Source organism: Lissotriton vulgaris, chromosome 8, assembly GCF_964263255.1.
Source record: "Lissotriton vulgaris chromosome 8, aLisVul1.2, whole genome shotgun sequence".
Classification (NCBI taxonomy): domain Eukaryota; kingdom Metazoa; phylum Chordata; class Amphibia; order Caudata; family Salamandridae; genus Lissotriton; species Lissotriton vulgaris.
In genome coordinates this window covers 694414549-694433493 of record NC_141696.1, presented here as the reverse complement: position 1 = coordinate 694433493, position 18945 = coordinate 694414549, and the positions used below count along the sequence as shown (strand labels likewise).

Below are 18945 nucleotides of genomic sequence, written 5' to 3'. Positions count from 1 at the left end.
TTGTCAGCAGACCCACTTGCCATCACAGTGACATGACATTCAAAGGTAGGGGTCTGCAAAGTTTTTAATCCCAAAGACACATATTTGTTAGGAATGACTGAAATTAATTCTATAAGACCTATGTACACCAAGGAGACGTATTTTTGGGAAAAAGATGAGCAACTACAAAGTCAGTTCCAGAGGAAGAATACAAGTATTGTTTAGATTTCAGTTGATGCAGGTTTCGCATGAGTCACAAGAGATGGGAAATAGGAAAGTTCTTCCAATTCTCAATGATGCTGTGATTGTGGACACAACTGTTTTCTGCCTGACGTATAGTATATAGTCCATCTTTCAATGTACGGTCCATCGACTGATCTCCTGATTGGCTTGGAAAGATACCTTCTTTTAAGAAGGCATATTAAAGTGTGAAGGTAGCCTATTACCAATGAAAAACCTTCAAGGAGCATTCCATTTTTACAACATTTAGCAATAACAGTATCTCACCAAAATGTTGCAAATTCAACAGCACTATCACAGAAAAACAATTTAATTGCATGAACTATCCAAATCAAGGTTTCATTAGAGAAGAAAGACATTGTGCACTGCAACAAAAGTAAAAACCTAAACCAATATTTACAACTGTTCACTTACGTAGCTCCTCTCGGTGTCGCTCGGTCTGTGCAAAGAACTGTCGAAGCTCATCTGTAATCTCCATGTTGCTGACATCACACTCTATTACTTCCTCTTCGGAGTCTGAATCCTCATGGTCTTCCGTCTCTGAATCACTTTCCACAGCCTTTCGCCCTTTCAAACTATGGTGGGCTGCCAACTGCTGCTGTGGCCAGGGGAGATGCCCAAGTCTATTCTGTAGATTGTAAAGTGAAGAGAACTTGCTATAATGTGCCGCCTCTACTCCCTCCCAATCAGCATAACGGTAAGGAGGAATACTTTCAGGAGGGAATCCTGGAGGGCAGTATAGAGATGCCATAGCAGTTTTGTAAGCATTCTTGTGCCTGTACAGCCAGTACATGGCTTGGTTGTAATGTTTCCAATACCGTGCATATACTTTTCCAGCATACCATGGCTCAACATCGTCATGCCCTGAATCTGCCTAGAAGGGAAAAACAAAAGAGAGTTGAAACTGAAAGTAGACCAACGTGGAAACAAGATGAGAATGAATATGGTACCAAAAGGTTAACAATATCTAAGAGTCACAGAGCAGACCAGCTGAATTGATAGCTTTTTATTCCTCCTTTTAAATATTTTGTAAAAAAAAAAAAAGATATAATCAATGCTATATACATGGGTGTTGTGAGCTACACACAAATTCAAAACATATGTAAACAGAAAAAAAGCCAAATAACATCACAACATAACATGTTCGGGGAAAAAAAACCAATCACACCCAGTCACGTGCTACAAAAAGTAAACATATCAGGACATTAGACACAAAATGAATTATAAGGTTATGAAAATTATTCCATATTATTAATATGATAGATGTACAGCTTTAGAAAATTTTTGCGTCCTTTCTCTCATTTATGAAACACAATATAAGGAGATAGAAGTGCGCCGACGCACGTTTCGGAAGTTTTGAAATTGTTGAAGAGAATAGTGCAAACTTCATCAGGGCACTGTCTGTACTTTTTTTAAGAGCATTAATGAGAGCTCACAATCGGTTTCAATTCTGATCTGCAATATGAAATGGATAAAATTACTTCACTGCATAAGAAGTGGGCTAGGGAAAGGAAAAACTAAGATAGCAGACTGGGTTGAACTAGAAAATTGCAAAACACACAAGGTGATGGACGGAATGTTGCACATTGGCAAAACATTCACCCCCAGTCACAGATCTGGGTTTAATCCATCATTATTTTGCTCACCACGCCACCCCAGTTCAGACATGGCCATATGCAAATCAGTCTTGACCCTGGGCCTCATGAGTAAAGTCCAGCCCGAACTGCCAAGCCGTGTCTTTCCTGGACCGCAATCAAGCATCCTAGGACCGGTTTATGGCTACCAGCCGTCATCAGCCAGGATAGCTTGACTCCAGGGGGGCCAAGATCTCTGTAGTGGGGCGAATGTATGACATTGTTCTGCATTCAGTCCATCAACTGTTGTTTTTGCATGGGTTGTTCTAGAAACCAAAAAATATATATTTTTAAAGTGTGTATAGTACCCCAAAAATCCTTGTGATAGGTATTTCTAAGTATACCCTTATGACATGTACAGTCCAGAATATCAGGAGAAATGAACAGGAAGTGATATGTGTACACAGGATAAGTGAACCGTCTTAGAACGTACATGGGGCATGTCATGCTGAGAGGAGAGAGGCAGTGAAAAGGAAAGAAATACCTACTTATGTACATGATGACCAAACATTTATTTTGAAGTGAAAATTGTCAAATTGGCGTCACGTCCAAAGTATAAATTGTAGGATATCCCACCAAAGGCCAAGAGTTCTGTCTCCTTATATTGTGTTTCATAAAAGAGAGAAAAGACACTAAAAAGTTCTAAAGCTCTATGACTATCATATTAATAGCATGGAATAATTTTCATGACATTATAATTCATTTTGTGTCTAATGTCCCGATATGTTTACTTTTTGTAGAGCAAAACTATGAGAACCTGTAAAGAACATAAACTTCAGCTCTAATGGCACCAACAAGAATACTTTATTCAGATGTCGCTTCTAAGTAAAAAGACAACCTTGAGGGTTGAGTTGGATGCACCCATGATTGGCAATAAGGTGCAAATGATTGCTTCACAATGACCTTTTAAAAAATATTTCAGAATTTCCTGGTTAAATCAATGGCTACTTTAATTGACCACTCATGGACTAAGAGGCCAAGGTATATGCTAAAATATTGCCTATCTCCATAGAAAGAATAATTCCTTCTACGGCTATATAGATGACCTACAACACTGGGGCAAGCAAGCAACTTCCTAGATAGGCAGGGCAATCGTTGTAAAAAATGATCTTCCCAGGTTTCTGCATGCAATGAACTACTTTCCAGTAAAGACCCCTCACAAAGTGATCAAATGGTTATAAACACATATTCAATTTTATTAGCGGGAACAAGTGCTGAAGAGAATAGAAATAGAAGCTTTATGGGTCTTCTGGAAAGGTGTGAGTTATGGTACCAAATGTTTTGGACTGCTTGACAGCAGCACATCTGGTCAACATACTCAGTCACTTGATGGCTCCAACAAACAATGGGTTCAGCCAGAACAATTGGATAACCTTATGCCACTGGGTGTTCAGTATCACATTCCCAAATCTGATCTATTGCCACTACACTGGCTGACTGGTACAGGGTGACGCAAAAGCTCAGACTCAAGCCTACCTATCTGCTGTCACACCTATATAACCCTAGCTTTCACAGCTGGCCTGAACCCAGCTAGATTACACAGCTAAATGGCATTTGGCTCATACGTATTGGCCACTTATGACACAGGCACATTATGTGATTTTAAGCTATGCAAAAACATCCCCTATATTCACAGAGGAGTACCATTTGCGCTCCATTCAACTAAATTATCAGTCTTCGTATGAAGAGATGCAACAGAGAGGCTTTGGACCAGACATTCCTTTGAAATATGCCACAACAGCCTGAAAAGAAGAATACTTTTTGCCCAAAATCAAACACTAATACACACATAGGAGTTTCGCTATCCCACATTCACCAATGGAAATTTGAATCTGGGACAGAGATTGCAGATGAAACATGGTCCACAATCTAGTTCAGAGAAGCCTTCATCAGATGCACCTTCAATTAGGACTGTGGGCAAGCAGGGCAGATAAAGATTGCCGAGGGCTGAGGGCCAGGGGAGCAAGAGGGGCTGGGGCAAAACCACAGCCCCAGCCTGTTTGGATAGAAACCAATGACCACACCAGGAGGCTTATTTTCAGCGCTGGTGCCCCATGAGCCAAAAGAGCATGGGGGGCTGGGCCTAACCTCACGCCGAACTATAAACTCCAGGCGACAAGCCCCGGTCTGCTGCTTTAACCTGCCATAAAACTGCAAAAACTAGCAATAACCTGTCTCAAAACTTGCTGCCCAACTTCTACTCTAAGGTGAGGACCGATACATCGGCCTCCGATTCAGCTGCCACAAGTCAACAGAGAAAGAGGGCTTGAGGATTGGGACCGGGGAGACTGGTAGACCAAGCAAAAGGGGAAAAGGATGCCGGAGAAGCACGGAGAGACAGGGAAGATACGCAGGGGGCTAAGACTTAGACACCAACCTGATCACTATCTCACCTAGCAAGCGCAGTTAGCTTTCACGCACCACACTAGGACGGAAACCAACTTGCACCCTAACCAGAGATAGGCACAGGAGTTGCAGGGGTCAGGAGATCCAGGAACCAAGAAACATGGGGAAGCCCAAAACAATGAGATCTGGCAGGATAAGAGGAGGGCCCTTGCTCAGAACAAAAACAAACAAGCGCAAAAGGAAATCCCACTCACCTCAGGGCATAATGGCAGAACCTCAGCACAAAATCAGACCAAACCCTGAGTCAGACTGCTCTATAATAGAAATAGCTTCGAAACAGGCGATCTACACCATATTCCGGTTTCTGAAAAATGCAGTAGACACTCTCCTCTCAAGTACAACTGCAGTCCAGGGCCTTCAAACACCGCTCGAACCGCTCCAACTGATGGCAACGGCTGCAGCAGGCACGGATCAGATCCCTGTTCAAGCACCAGACTTGATATAGAAATCCTACTTGGACCGGAGGCTAATCAACTTACTGCAGCAGTTTCAGGATCAGGCCCACAGCATCAAGCAACACCCTCATTGCAGAATCCCCAGCACCCTGTTTAGCTGGTCAAAGCAGAGTAATAGCAACTCGAGAACAAGGACCAAAAAGGGGGTTGGCGGTGGAGAAACAGAGCCGCCCGGAACGGCACCCCACAGCAGCAACATGAGGAGTAATTTCATCACAAACGAGGACTTAATAATAACAGAGCTGGGGAGCTCACAGACCCACAAGCAAACCCGGACTTCCTCTAACGAAGCAAAGTTCAAACCCATCTTAATGCCAAACGGACTCAACATAGAACTCCTAACACCACCAACACAGACCAGATCAGATCAGAACAAGCATCAAGACACGAGCCTGGAGACCCGGAACAGCTCTCAAATCTCAACACGAAGGAATGGGAGGTATTGCTGGCAACCTACTCACACGCCTTGCCAGCAAAGCCCACGAGCTATTCTCTTTGAGACTCCAAAGCACAGGAGACCCTTGAAGTAAGAGGGAACCAGGAGATGGAAGAGCCAACATTAGGGACAAGGCCCAGAAGTCTTACTGAGGTGGCGCAAAAATTACATTCTGAAAGCGCCTAGGCAATCTTGCTCAAAGCAGTGCAACTACTGGTGGAAGCCCTCCAGTACCAATCAGACAAAATGGACACTCAGCTAATCTTATTGAACATCCTGGTGGTTTTTGTGTTAACAATCAACGGGAAGCAAGGAACACTAAATACATTCCTTCACAACAGACCGGGAAATCCCCAAGACAACAAATTAAGCTGCAGGTGCGGGCCAATCGCTGACAAATTAGCCTCAATGCTTAGCAACCTGTGCAGGCAAATCAAAAGTGCATCCCAGAGACCAACCACGTCTCAGCTAGAGGAGCAACCCCTTACAGCAATACAAGAAAGCATGAGAACATACCATCCAAAGAGTGGGTACAAACGTTTTCCCCCGTAAAAACAGCATTAAAAACTGAACTCACTAACAACAGATGTAATAAAGCAACAACACAGAACCGGCCATCGGGCCGCCACTAAGTCCCGGGAAAGAACCTGACTCTCAGGGAACAAAATCAAACGCACAACAAAGATGAGCTCAAAGGAGGAAAGGCTGAAATCATAAGCCCAGCATAGGTCCAGAAGACTTCTCACTCCTATTTAGGCTGACACCACTTAAGACACAAGAACATACTAAACAACAAACCACACCTACAGCGGACGTGAGGAACAAATACCCCATGCTCGCCGGAAAGGCGGCAAACCAAAACTGCAAGGAACAAACCATCACCACAGGGACGCTGCAGAAATTAAGGCAGGCTGGGGATGAAGACAAAAACCCACCCTACCACAATAACTCAAGATGCAGAACCCTCGGGCCAATCAAACAAACTCATTGCCCTGTCTACCAATTATTTCAACAGCAGCACCATCAGACCACCAAGCAGTTAAGGCCCCTCAGGCCTCCACTGCCACATTAAGGCCCCTCAGGCCTCCACTGCCACATCTACCAACCAGCCTATCCCTCCACTCAGACCCTAGCGAGCTTCATTCCACATTCTCAACCAAACTCTCAATTGACCTTGTCACATCATCAAGCATGGATGAGAGGCCAGGAAGTCTCGATTCCATCCAAGCAAAGCAAGCCCAGTCTTTGGTCCTTTTTTCCGTCAGGAGAAACCTATCAATCAACATTGAACCCAATGAAAACAAGCATTTACAATGCAATAGGTCTTGCAGCATTAAAGTTTGAGTTATTGGCATTGTGTATGACAATGCGGTGCATAACATTTTTAGCAAACTTTGAATTGGTGAACAGTGAGAGTGTGTGCAAGAGTATGCTGTTTTTGAAAGCAGTGTGGTAGAGAGTGCAGGAATTAGGGTGACCTGAGCAATGTGGATGATGCACCTCACGCATGGGGCTGCCGCAGTTATTATTCACATAGCTCTGATGATGCACCTCACGCACGGGCCTGACGCAGTTATTATTTACACAGCTTTGATGATGCACCTCACGCTCACAGCGGTTATTGTTCACACAGCTCTGATGATGCACCTCCGGCACGGGCTCACAGCTATTATTCACACAGCTCTGACGATGCACCTCACGCACGGAGCCGACGCAGTTATTATTCACACAGCTCTGATGATGCACCTTAGGCACAGGCTCACAGCTGTTATTATTCACACAGCTCTGATGATGCACCTCACGCACGAGGCTGACGCAATTATTATTTACACAGCTCTGGTGTACCTTAGGCACGGGCTCACATCTGTTATTATTCACACAGCTCTGATGATGCACCTCACGCACGGGGCTGACGCAGTTATTATTTACACAGCTCTGATGCACTTTAGGCACGGGCTCACAGCTGTTATTATTCACACAGCTTTGATGATGCACCTTAGGCACGGGCTCACAGCTGTTACGGTGCCTCCTTCTTTTTACTTGGGGCAACCTGGCTGGATAAATACAGTTAAGTTTCTAAATGTAAAGACTTTGCTGCCTCAGCTGCATGTTGAAGTCTAAGCTCGGGAGAGGATCCATGCAGTACAGGCCGGAACCCGCTTCACACTCATGGGCTCTCTTCCACCTGTTGCCCCGCAGCAGGAGCCCTCGGAAAGCATCACACGGGTCGTGAGGAGAGTTCAGCCCACAACGTACAAAGTGTTCAGCAGTCGGAAAAAGATGTCCCCCTATCAGGCTGTTCTGGGGCCAAACCAGTAATAACGAGCAACACCTTCGGGTAAAGTTCGCGCTATACAAATTCGCATTACATAAATAACAATAAAAACACGATCGCTATTGTGAAAAAAAAAGGTAAAACCCATACCAGATATGCGACCCCAGGGCAAGAGAGCGGAATGAGCGGAAGCAGGAATAGACGTGCGGGTGCACTGCCGAAACCTGACGTGGGGCGGGACTTCCGTTTCTGCTGGAAGTCCGCGCCCACGGACTGCCTGGCCAGAGGAGCAGTGGTGACGCGGGGCTCCCATGCCCGAGGGAGAGCCCCGCGGTGGCGGCTGAAGTCCGGAGTGAGGTGAGTGGGGCTTAATTGAAGTAAGGGGGTGGCGGCGGGGGTGGGGGGTGTCTCTGTGCGCTGGTGTGTGTGTGTGCGCTGGTGTATGTGTGCGCGCTGGTGTGTGTGTGTGTGTGTGCGCTGGTGTGTGTGCGCGCGCTCTCTTGTGTGTGAGCGGCGGGGGTGTGTGTCTCTGTGCGCTCGTGTGTATGCGTGCGTGTATGTGCACTAGTGTGTGTGCGTATGTGTATGTCTCTGCGTGTGTGCAAAGAAAATGAAAGCTGGCAACACTGTCGCTCTAACCGCGCACTCCCGGAGCCATCTGGACAGCAGTAAAAATGAAACTTAAACAAAGTGAAAGCACTGTCTCTCTAAGCACGCATTGGAAGGGAACCATAAGCTGCTCAATGGAACGTGCGTTCGGGTGCGCATGGCCCGCGCAATTCCGACTCTTTCACATGCGCGTGGTCAGTCTGTCTCCTGCAAAGCAGAGTCGCCAACAATAGGTCTCTGGCAAGACCGCGCCTCGCGCGGTTAACGCCACAAGACCTAATAAAAACTACAGTGGAGGGCGCATGGTTGACACTGTGCCGCTAATACTGGACATACCAGGCAACAATAACCGCCATTCGCTTCCAAACACGCACCCAGCACCCTTGGCTGGCAACCCAAATAGGCGTGGAAACATCCTCATGTTTATACCAGAACTAGCTTACCCGTCGCGCGTTGCTGCGATCTCAGAAGAAAGAAAATTTAAGGAAACTAGTTATGATAACATTCAATTTATATTGTGTCATTTTTATTGAAACTTATTCACTTTAATATGGAAAACATTTTAAAGTGTTGTTTTAATTCTGTTCAGTTATTAGAGTGCTTGTGGATACACGGTATGTTTTGTTTTTCCGTCTGGTGCGTACACGAATAAATCAGAAGTTTTTCCGACGCGTGAGCTGGCCACATACAGTTGTCCATGTGAGAAGTGTCAGGCTTAACGTTGGTTCTCTTCGGGGCTGTGCTGAATATCCTATAACCTCCCCCACACGACTCTCCTAGAGTCTGAAGTATGTAACACAGACTACCAAGATAGTCCTGTGAGCGCGGGAAAGGAAGGGGACAGCGGGGAGGGAGATCTGAACCGACAATAACAATGATTTAGAAAACACCCCTCCAAAATCCCACAAAGGAATAATTCAACAATCCTTTCTACTATGAACAACACTGTTTTATGCCCCTACCTGAAAAGGAAAATATAAGAGTCTTTGTATTTAGGGAGGAATGATGAGGGCCGAGATCTGGGATGGAAGCCAACTGCAACAACAAGCATATAAGAACACAATAAGCATATTATTCCATGTGAGACTATCTTAATCCCTCATATTCAACTACCTACCACTCGAATATAGTGTTCTCCTTTAGGCTAGAACAATCCCCTTGATTACGTACCCACGTTTCGTCTCCCCTGTGTATTCAAATACAGGGTATAGGATAATGATGTAACGAAAAGGAATCACAAAGGAAAATACGGCAGGCAAGGTTGAATCACCCCTTTTATCACAGTTTCCTGCCAGAGGATTTAGTTCATCCAATTGGGGAAGGCATCAGATTCCCTACACCCCCGTAATATGGAAATACAATACCTCTCTCCACAAAAAAGGACAGGTTACACTGAATTCGGTAATTAGATCAATATCGTACTTTATGTCTGCGGAAACGAAAGGACTGTACCTTCTTTCACCCGACTCAGCACGGGGTGAAAAGGAACAAAGCCGGTTAACGTTTCTCCAGCCAGGAGCTTACTGCTACCTCTTCTTACCGCCCAGTCCGACGTCTTGGCAAGAATCATCGACACCGCGATTGAGTAAAGGCTGTGTCTTATTTCCGGGATTGTGCGTGACTGACGTTTGGAACGTGACGTCTTCTCCCGGCCTTCTGGGATCTGTACTTTGTTCCGTGCAGTGGCCCATTTGTCCCGCAAAAGGCGGACAGCGACCATACATGGCGGAAACCTGACAGTACATTCCACGTTTACAAGGGGCGCTGTCCAACAGCAGGTTTCCCTGGAAACAACCGATGGAACTTCGCTACCAAACGAGGAGCATGAACCAAACGCTCAGGTTCCCACAAGTTCTCCTCCTGGCCATACCCCTTCCAGGAATTCAGGTACTGCAGACGCCCCCTCACTCACCTGGAGTCGAGGACCCCCTGGACCTCATACTCACGGTCTTGCGAACCCAGATAGGCGACGGGCCCGCCGGACTGGACAAAGAGAGGGCTTCAACAGGGACACATGAAAAACAGGGTGGATCTGCAGATGGGCAGGCAGACGCAATCTAACAGTCACAGGATTCACATGTTCCACCACCCAATAAGGCTCAATGAACCTAGGATTAAATACACTATGTCTCCTGTACCTGACATTCCGGGTAGACAACCACACCAGGTCCCCCTTCTTGTACACGGGGCAAGGCCTACGGTGTTTATCTGCCGGTGCCTTGTACGTTCCTTTGGCATGAACAAGATTCTTGCTCGTTTCCGAGAGAATCCGGCGTATGCCCAACAACCTGGCCCGACATCTGGCAGTTTCACATTGTCGTTCTGGAGCAACAAGGGACTAACTCTAGGATGGTGACCATAAGTACAGAAAAAAGGTGAATGAAGCGTGGAGGAATGTTGCGTGCTGTTATATGCCTCTTCTGCCACCCATAACCAATCCACCCACGCGTCGGTATTGGTCTGAACATAACACCGCAGATACTGCTTCAGGGTCTGATTAAGTCTTTCAGTCTGACTATCAGTCTGGGGATGGAAGCTGGTAGACAAAGAGGGGGAAACCTGTAATGCAGAGCACCAGGTCTTCCAGAATCGAGCAGTGAATTGAGCCCACCTGTCCGACACTATCACCCTTGGAAGACCATGCAACCCGACTACGTTCTCCAGAAGGAGATGTGCCAAACGACCAGCCGTAGGGACCTGATTACAGGCTATAAAATGCCCCATCTTGGTCAGGTAGTCCACCACCACCAGGATAGTTGTCTTTCCCTGATCCTTGGGGAGCCCGACAATAAAGTCAACTGAAAACCTCTCCCATGGCGTTTCGGGGGTAGGCAAAGGTTGAAAAAGTCCCTATGGTCGTTGATGATCAGCTTTCATTTGGGCGCATTTCATGCACTTCTTTCCCCCATTGCTTCAAGTCCAACATTATCGAAGGCCACCAGAACTGCCTCAAGGCTTTTTCAAGCGTCTTTACCGATCCCATATGACCAGCACATGGTGCTTCATGACACCAAGCAAATACTGTTTTTTGCAGAGTCTTTGTGGGTACAAGAACTTGAGATCCCCACATAGGCAAACCATGTCTCATCCTCCACTCTGGATGATGCCGAAGCCAAGTTCTCAACACACAGGTTTGAATACCCTTGCGTATGCCTTGTAGAAAATCCCCTGTCTGAGTCACCCCCACAACATTGGCGCGATCGATGATGGACCTGCTAGGTGTCACAGCATGCATTGCTGGGTTCTCTTGTCTCGTCAGAGCATCTGCCTTCTTATTCTCTATGCCGGGTCTAAACGTGACAATGAATTGATATTCCTCAAAAAATAACATCCAGCGCAGCTGTCGAGGTGTAAGGTGACGGGCAGCACGTAAAAATTGAAGGTTCCGGTGGTCCGTATAGACCGTCACCCGATGAGTAGCACCCAGCAGCCAATGTCTCCATTCCACAAAGGCATCACGTATGTCAAACAGTTCTTTTTCCGCAATTGTATAATTCGTCTCTGCGGGACTGAGTTTTCTTGACAAAGGCAATGGGGTGTAACAACCCGGTGGATTCCTCCCTCTGTGATAATACCGCCCCTAAAGCAACTTCAGGAGGCATCAGCCTCCACCACAAAAGGTAGGTCGTGATTGGCATGAGTCAGAACGGGCGCCGTGGAAAAAGCTTCCTTCAACCCATCAAACGCTCCCTGTGCTTTCGAATCCCATACAAACAGAACGTTTTTTCGCGTGAGACGAGTCAAGGGTGTCACCAGAGCAGAAAATCCACTAATGAATCGTCGATAAAAATTGGCGAATCCCAATAAACACTGGATGTCTTTTACAGTATTCGGACGAGGCCACTCCTTTATAGCCTTTACCTTCCTCTCGTCCATGACTTGACCCGAGGGAGTGAGCATCACCCCTAAGAATTCCACTGTAGTCACGTGAAATTCACATTTCGTGATTTTACAATACAACCGGTGCTGCCGCAAGGCCTGGAGTACTTGGCCCACTTGTATCACATGTTCTTTGGTGGTGTCAGAATATACCAAGATGTTGTCTATATACACGACAACGAAACGGTCAAGGTATTCCCTCAGAACCTCATTGAGAAAGAACTGGAAGGCGGCCGGGGCGTTACATAGCCCAAAGGGCATCACCAGGTATTCAAAGAGCCCATACTGCGTCTTGAAGGCCATCTTCCATTCGTCGCCGTGCCGAATACGAACAAGATGATACGCACCACGCAAATCGAGCTTGATATATATGGTGGCGGAACAGACTTGTTCTAACAACACCGGAATCAATGGCAGCGGGTATTGATTCTTAACCGTGATGGTATTCAGGGCGCGATAGTCGATATAGCACCTCTTTTCTCCATTAGCCTTGGGTATAAAAAACAACGGCGAGGCTGCAGGCGATCTTGACGGGCGTATATACCCTTTGGCCAAATATTTGTCCAGATACTCTTGCAAGTATTTGTTTTCGGGCACCGTGAGGGCATAGAGTCGTCCATTCGGCACCCGTTTCCTGGGAGAAGATCTATTCGGCAGTCGTAGGCTCTATGTGGTGGGAGCTCTTCTGCCTGAACATCACTAAAAACGTCCTCGAATGCTTCATAGCAAGGTGGCAAAGTTACCTCTTTCTCAGCAGCCATGGCAATTCCATGGATTGAAGCCAAAACCTTTGAGGGGCCCTCTGAGTCGAGCATACACTGTGTTTGACAGTACTCGGATGCGAACCGCATCGTCTTGGTGGACCAATGTATGGTTGGTTCATGTTTTTGTAACCAGGGAAGCCCCAGAATAACGCCATATTGGGGTGCCTGAATTATATTCAAAGACAATAGTTCATCATGACTTCCGTTGTAAGTGAGGTCGTATTCGGGGGTATGGAACTTAATAGGACCTGCTATTAGTTTGCTCCCGTCCACAGCGTACACCATTTCTGGTTGTTGTTTCTCAAGAAGCCGCACCCCCAATCTTTTCGCTTTGGCAAAATCCATAAAACACCCCGTTGCACCGGAATCCACCATGGCCTTAATGTCTTTTTCATCGGAATCCACAACCATCGACATGTCCAAAAACAAATGATTGACCTCATGGTCACAGCCTGGTATTACTGAAGGGATGACATTCCTGCTTGATAGGACCCCTTCGCTCTCCTTCAAGCACTGGAGTTTTCCGACATCCTCTCACTGCTTCCTGCTGCAGTGTGTCCTGCTCTAACCTTTCCTGGTTTAGGCTTCACCGGACAGTCTCTCAAATAGTGCCCTTTTTTACTGCAGTATAAACAAAGTCCGAACTTTCTGCGGTGTTCCTTTTCGTGTAACGTTAAAGCAGCCCTTACTGCTCCTATTTCCATAGTCTCCGAGGAGGTACTGGATTTCTCCCCCAGTCCCAATTTATCATAAGACAAAATGGGCTGTTCTTTTTTCTTATTGTCTCCTTTTCTCTCTCGCATTCTGTGACCCAGCCGCAAGGTCAGCTCGATAAGGGCAGAGCAGGAACGAGGCTGTGGATCTATATGGGCCAATACGTCCTTCATCTCATCATTTAGTCCTTGATAAAACAAGGCGGATTGTTTTATTTCAGGCCAGTCGGTCTCTGCTACCAGAAGACGGAAGTTATTCAGGTAGGTTACCGAGTCTGTGGTGCCTTGCTTCAGTACTAGCAGCTCCCTGTCGGCAGTGAATGTTTCAGCTCTACGATCAAAGGTTTTTTCGAATTCTGCTCTGAACTCGTCCCAATCGTAGAGGAGTGGATCGTCTCGCCGGACCACAGGGACTGCCCATTGCGCTGCCTCCCCCCTAAATAGGAAATAAGAAAAGCAACCCTAGCCTGGTTGGTGGCGAACATCTTGGGCTTGCACATAAAGTGTAAAAGTACCTGCGTCATAAACACCGGAACTTTTTTGTTGTCCCCATAAAAGCGCTCCGGAGGTGCCAAGGGAATTTGTGTGGGCATTTCTTCCACTACAGAAGTGAAAGGAGGAGGACTAGACCCCACATCAAAAGGATTCCCTTGCACCCTGTCCATTCTAGCCCTTAATTGTGCAGTCTCCGCTCTAGAGGCCGCCACCTCCCTGTTGGAGGCCGCTAGCTCTGTCTGCACCAAAACCAACGCTGCCAGCACGTCATCTATATTGGCCATGGTATCTTCAACACAGCCAGGAAGAGAAAAACAATTTTGGGCCGATAATTCTGTCAGGCTTGATTTTATTATTATTATATAACTTTTCCCCCAAAAAATGTTATTCGAGGTGTGTCGAGGTAATGGTTTTAAGTAACCAAGCTAATAAAATAAACAAAAAACTAAACATTCAGTTCCCAAGGAGGAGAGGGAGAATGTTCAGGTGGGAACACAGTCGTCAACCCCTCTATGAAATCCTTTACCACAGATATTTGGAAGAATGACCTCTGGGCAGGGGGCTTCCTGTACGCAGTATTGGGTGCAAGATGTACCCCAACAGAGAATTTAAGACCAAAGTTTGCTAAATGTAAAATATACGGCAATATTAAATCTTACTGCCCCTGAATTGGATGGAGTTCATTTTGAACATACCACATGTAAAATCTCTTACACTTGAAAGTATAGGAGTGTCTGGTAGATGGCCTTTTGGACTCCTTTAGAAAGTCCATGCACTCCTGAAAGAGACCCAAGTGCCCATACAGGAGGAATTCAGGAGCCATGCTGTTAAGCTCAGCGAGGGAAGGCTAGGGTGGAAAATCTCCCCTCCAAGCTTGTAGAGGAGATCTGGTCTGCATGGCAGCCTCCCGTGTGGTCTTTCTGAAAGGTGGAGGAGATCCAGGAACCACCACTGGGGAGGACATTCCAGAGCTTACAATCATTCTGGTCCTGGCTCGGTACAGTTTGCTGATGACTGTCGGCATCAGTGGAATAGGAGGAAATGCATACAGAAATGCCCAAGACCAGTATATCAAAAGAGCATTCCCCCTTTGTTCCTGGTTGGTAGGACCTGGATGCGAACTCTGGGCTTTTTTTTGTTGTTTTCGTCTTCAAACAGGCCGATTTGGGGAGAACACCACTCTTAAAAGATGTCTTGGACAACCGTCATGCACAATACAGTTGTGCGCCTTGGCAAAATTGCGGCTCAGAGTCTGCTTGTGTGTTATGGACTCCTAGCAGGTGAATTACTGAGATAGCCAAAAAGCTGGCAATTAGCCAGTTCCAGATGGCCTTTGCCTCCAGAGATAGGGGTTGAGAAAAAGTGCCACCCCTGCTTGTTTAGGTAGTGCATCATGGTCATGTTGTCAGTTTGGACAAGGATGAAGCTGGTTGGAATGGATGGATAGAAAAGACCTGAGGGATAGATGGACCGCTTGCAACTCCAGTATGTGGATGTGCTATTGTTGCTCCTCGTCTGACCACAGGCCCTGGTCTGCAGACAGCCCATCTAAGCACCCCATCCCTGGAGGGATGCATCTGTGAATAGAGTTTGCGTAGGAGGGTCCTCTTGAAAACAAATACCTACAAGCAGATTTTGACAGTGAGACCACCATGGTAGTGACAGTCTCACAGTCTGTGAGAGTGTCAGCTGGTCGTCCCAATGGTCTGAGAAGTGGTTCCATTAATCTTTCCGGTTCTGTTGCAAAGGTCTCATGTGCAGCCTGGCATTGGGGACAATGAAGATACACTGGGCCAACGATGCCAGAGGCCAACAATGCCAGAAGAGATACTATCTATCATGCAGCTGGATGAGGAGCGTGGAGAAGGTTGTAACACTTCTGAGTGATGGAGGATAGTATCTCCTCTGAAGGACACACTTTTGCGACTTGTGTGTCCAGTGTTGCATCTAGACAGAGTAGTCTCAAGTTTGGAGTCTAAATTTATTTTTCGACACTGATCTGAAGACCCAGATTTTGGAGGGTCTTGAGACAAATGCAGTAATATTTTTCCACTGTAGGAAGGTGGCTACCTGACTATGGTTACCCCAGATTTTTTGCCTTGTGTTTAGCTGGTTTTCGACTTAGTTGGCCTGGCTCCCTGCTAATCAGGGCCCCAGGCTATTGGCTCTCTCTGTAAAATGGATTCCATGTACCCTAGGTGCATAAATAAATTGGCTTGGGTCACCTTATCAGCCCCCGTACAGTGCACTATAGGTGCCCAGGGCATAGGTGCATCCAAGGCCTACCAGGGGCTGCAGCATATCTTTTGCCACCCCTGGCTGGCTATACAAAATTGACACAACTGGCTGATCACTCAGCTGGGGAAAGGTGGTGTAATCACCCCTTGCTTAGATATAGTATGCCTATATCTAAACCTAACTGGACACATATATACCCATCAGTCACTCCTATGGCAGGCCTTAACAATCCTGGAAGCAGAATGCTTGGTTTTATGTGAGATGGTGCTCTAGCATGAGCTGAGCCTGTCTGCAGCTGTCGGGACCAATTCCCTTAGCTGTTCCGGGATATTGCCATACAATATACTATTAAGTGCATTATAATCCTCGCGGTTATATGTTAACTTTGGTTTGGCTTTATCAAAACATGTCGTGTAAGGTGCCATACGATTTGGAATACTATCCCCTCGACAGTCCTGTCGACGGGGATAGCATTCCACCCCTCTAGAGGGAGATGACATGTTACTTTGCTAAAATGCGGTTGATTTTAAAAGGAGCCTCAGCACCACAAAATGGATGCTTCTGCCAAAGACACGGGTCTGACCTCCTGCTGCTGACCAAAACTCAGCCAAGGAGGCCTAGACAAAGGGTTTCCTGTCACAGGGAGGTGTCACACCACCCCAGACAGGAGATAGTGGATTGTAGCAGGGAGGTTTGAAGGAAACCAGACACTGCCTGGGGAGCACAAGGCTTCCCCTTGCATAATCCGGTCAAACCGGTTCTGGGGCATCCCAGCCCCAGTCCCAGCGCGACCCTGGACAAAGGGAAAGGGGTGTAACCACCCCCTTCCTGGGTCTCACCCCTTTTATTTGCCTTTTCACTTGAACCCTTCCTGCTTGCCCTTCACCCTCAAAACCGGATTGTTCCTTTCAGCTCCGGTTCTCAGGAGCTGAAAATGACAGCTTATGCGGACGACATTGCAGTATACACCACCGATATTGCCAAAGCGCTGAAAGGAATATATATTGAGGCTGGGAAATTCGGGAAGGTGTCAGGCTACAAGCTTAACCATCAGAAGACGCAAGTTATAGCTAACCACTCCCCCACCGTGGCTATTCCCGAGATCTGCAAAGAGGCCACCTACCTAGGGTTTAAACTAACGGCCAGACTACAAGATATTAATAATATAAACTACAATGATCTGACTAAGAAAACTACTCTTCTTTTGAAAAAATGGAATAAACTACCCCTGAATCTGATTAGCAGAATAAATCTTATTAAGATGAAAGTTTTACCAAAGTTTGTTTACTTATTCCGATCTATTCCACTTGCATTAAACAATAAATTCTTCCAGAACCTAGACGGGCTCCTGAGCAGCTTTATATGGAGCTACAAAAGGGCCAGAAGGTCATTAAAAATGCTGAAAAATATTACAAATAAGGGAGGGCTGAACTTCCCAGACTTTAAATTATATTTCTGGTCTTCGTTCTTTACACGTTTACGTTCCCTATTGCATGGAGACAGAGCTCTTTTCTTCCATTTTTTTATGTTGACACAAGATTCACAATTCTTTTTGCTCAGAATTAATGACCCGAATTATTACAAAAGGGTGAGATTTAAGACTGCTAGAGACATCGCTAGGATCTGGGTTAATATACTAAAATTTTGCAAAACAACCTTTTTCCAACCAAAATTACCGTTGTGGGGTAACCCAGGTCTCCCGGCTATTTTTACGGATACTATCACTCATAGCTGGGCGTCTTCTGGGATTAAGACATTGGCGGATCTATACGGCTTACAGGGGTTTCTAGAATTTAACACGCTCAAACAGTTATACGATCTACCGGAAGCCACAAGATTCAAACACATGCAACTGCGCGACTATCTGGTTAATAAGAAAAAGATCCAAAATATCTCTGAATGTGACATATGGACTTGTCTTTATTCAAACAAAAACAAATCAATTATTAGCGAAGCCTATAAAACACTCAGCACGTTTAAAACAAATGTTGGTGATAAACTGGCTGCGAAGTGGAGCACCCAACTAAGTTTAAATATCACTTCTAACCAGATAGAGCACTCCCTGGTCAACATAAATAACCTTGTACGATCATCTAGCCTTCGGTTACAGCAATATAGAACGACCTGCATGCTCTACTACACACCCAAAAGAATTTCTAGTTGGTCCCCGAACTCCTCCTCTAGCAGTCGTACTAAATGCCCTAAATGCTCGACTGAAGCAGCCAATATAGTACATATACTGTATTCCTGCCCCAAACTTAAGACCTTTTGGGGGGATATACTGAGTGTTCTTAGATTAAAAAATATTTTGCTTCCTACCATCACGTCTGCTTCGGTTCTACTAGATCTGAATCTCTCTTCAACCCCACAATCAGCCCTAACCACTATACTTTTCTCATGTGCTAAATTAACCTTGGCTAGGGCCTGGATCGATCCGGAACCACCTACGGTTTGGAAGTGGTGGACACTAGTAACAGAGATACATGCCAGGGAGCTAGCCCTTGCAAATCTTAGGGGAACACGCTCACTGACTAAATTCAATAGAAACTGGGGTACTTTTCTAGAGTAAAATCTTATTCAAATGCTGTATAATTGTTAAGCTTCTCTTGTTTCTCTTTTTCTTTTCTGCAAAGAAGAATACGTCTATAGTTTGATTTTGTAATAGGAATTCTCTTTATTGTGTTCACATATCAAACCATTTCGTCTACAACATATATACTTTAAATGTCTCTTTGTATATGTATATGTATGAAATTATATACGTATTTTTGTTGTCTTCTTTTTCTGTCAGCCCGCTAACATTAATAAAAAAAATGTCAAGC

General features: G+C 45.9%; 1 protein-coding gene across 1 annotated transcript in view; it reads right to left on the bottom strand.

Moving 5' to 3' along the window:
• Positions 1-18945, bottom strand: part of LOC147697888 (gem-associated protein 8-like) — a 130418-nt gene that overhangs the window by 27873 nt on the left and 83600 nt on the right. The window contains exon 3 of the mRNA XM_086934556.1: positions 634-1093. Within this exon, the coding sequence (XP_086790682.1) occupies positions 634-1093 (460 nt within the window). The remainder of the gene's footprint in view (positions 1-633; positions 1094-18945) is intronic.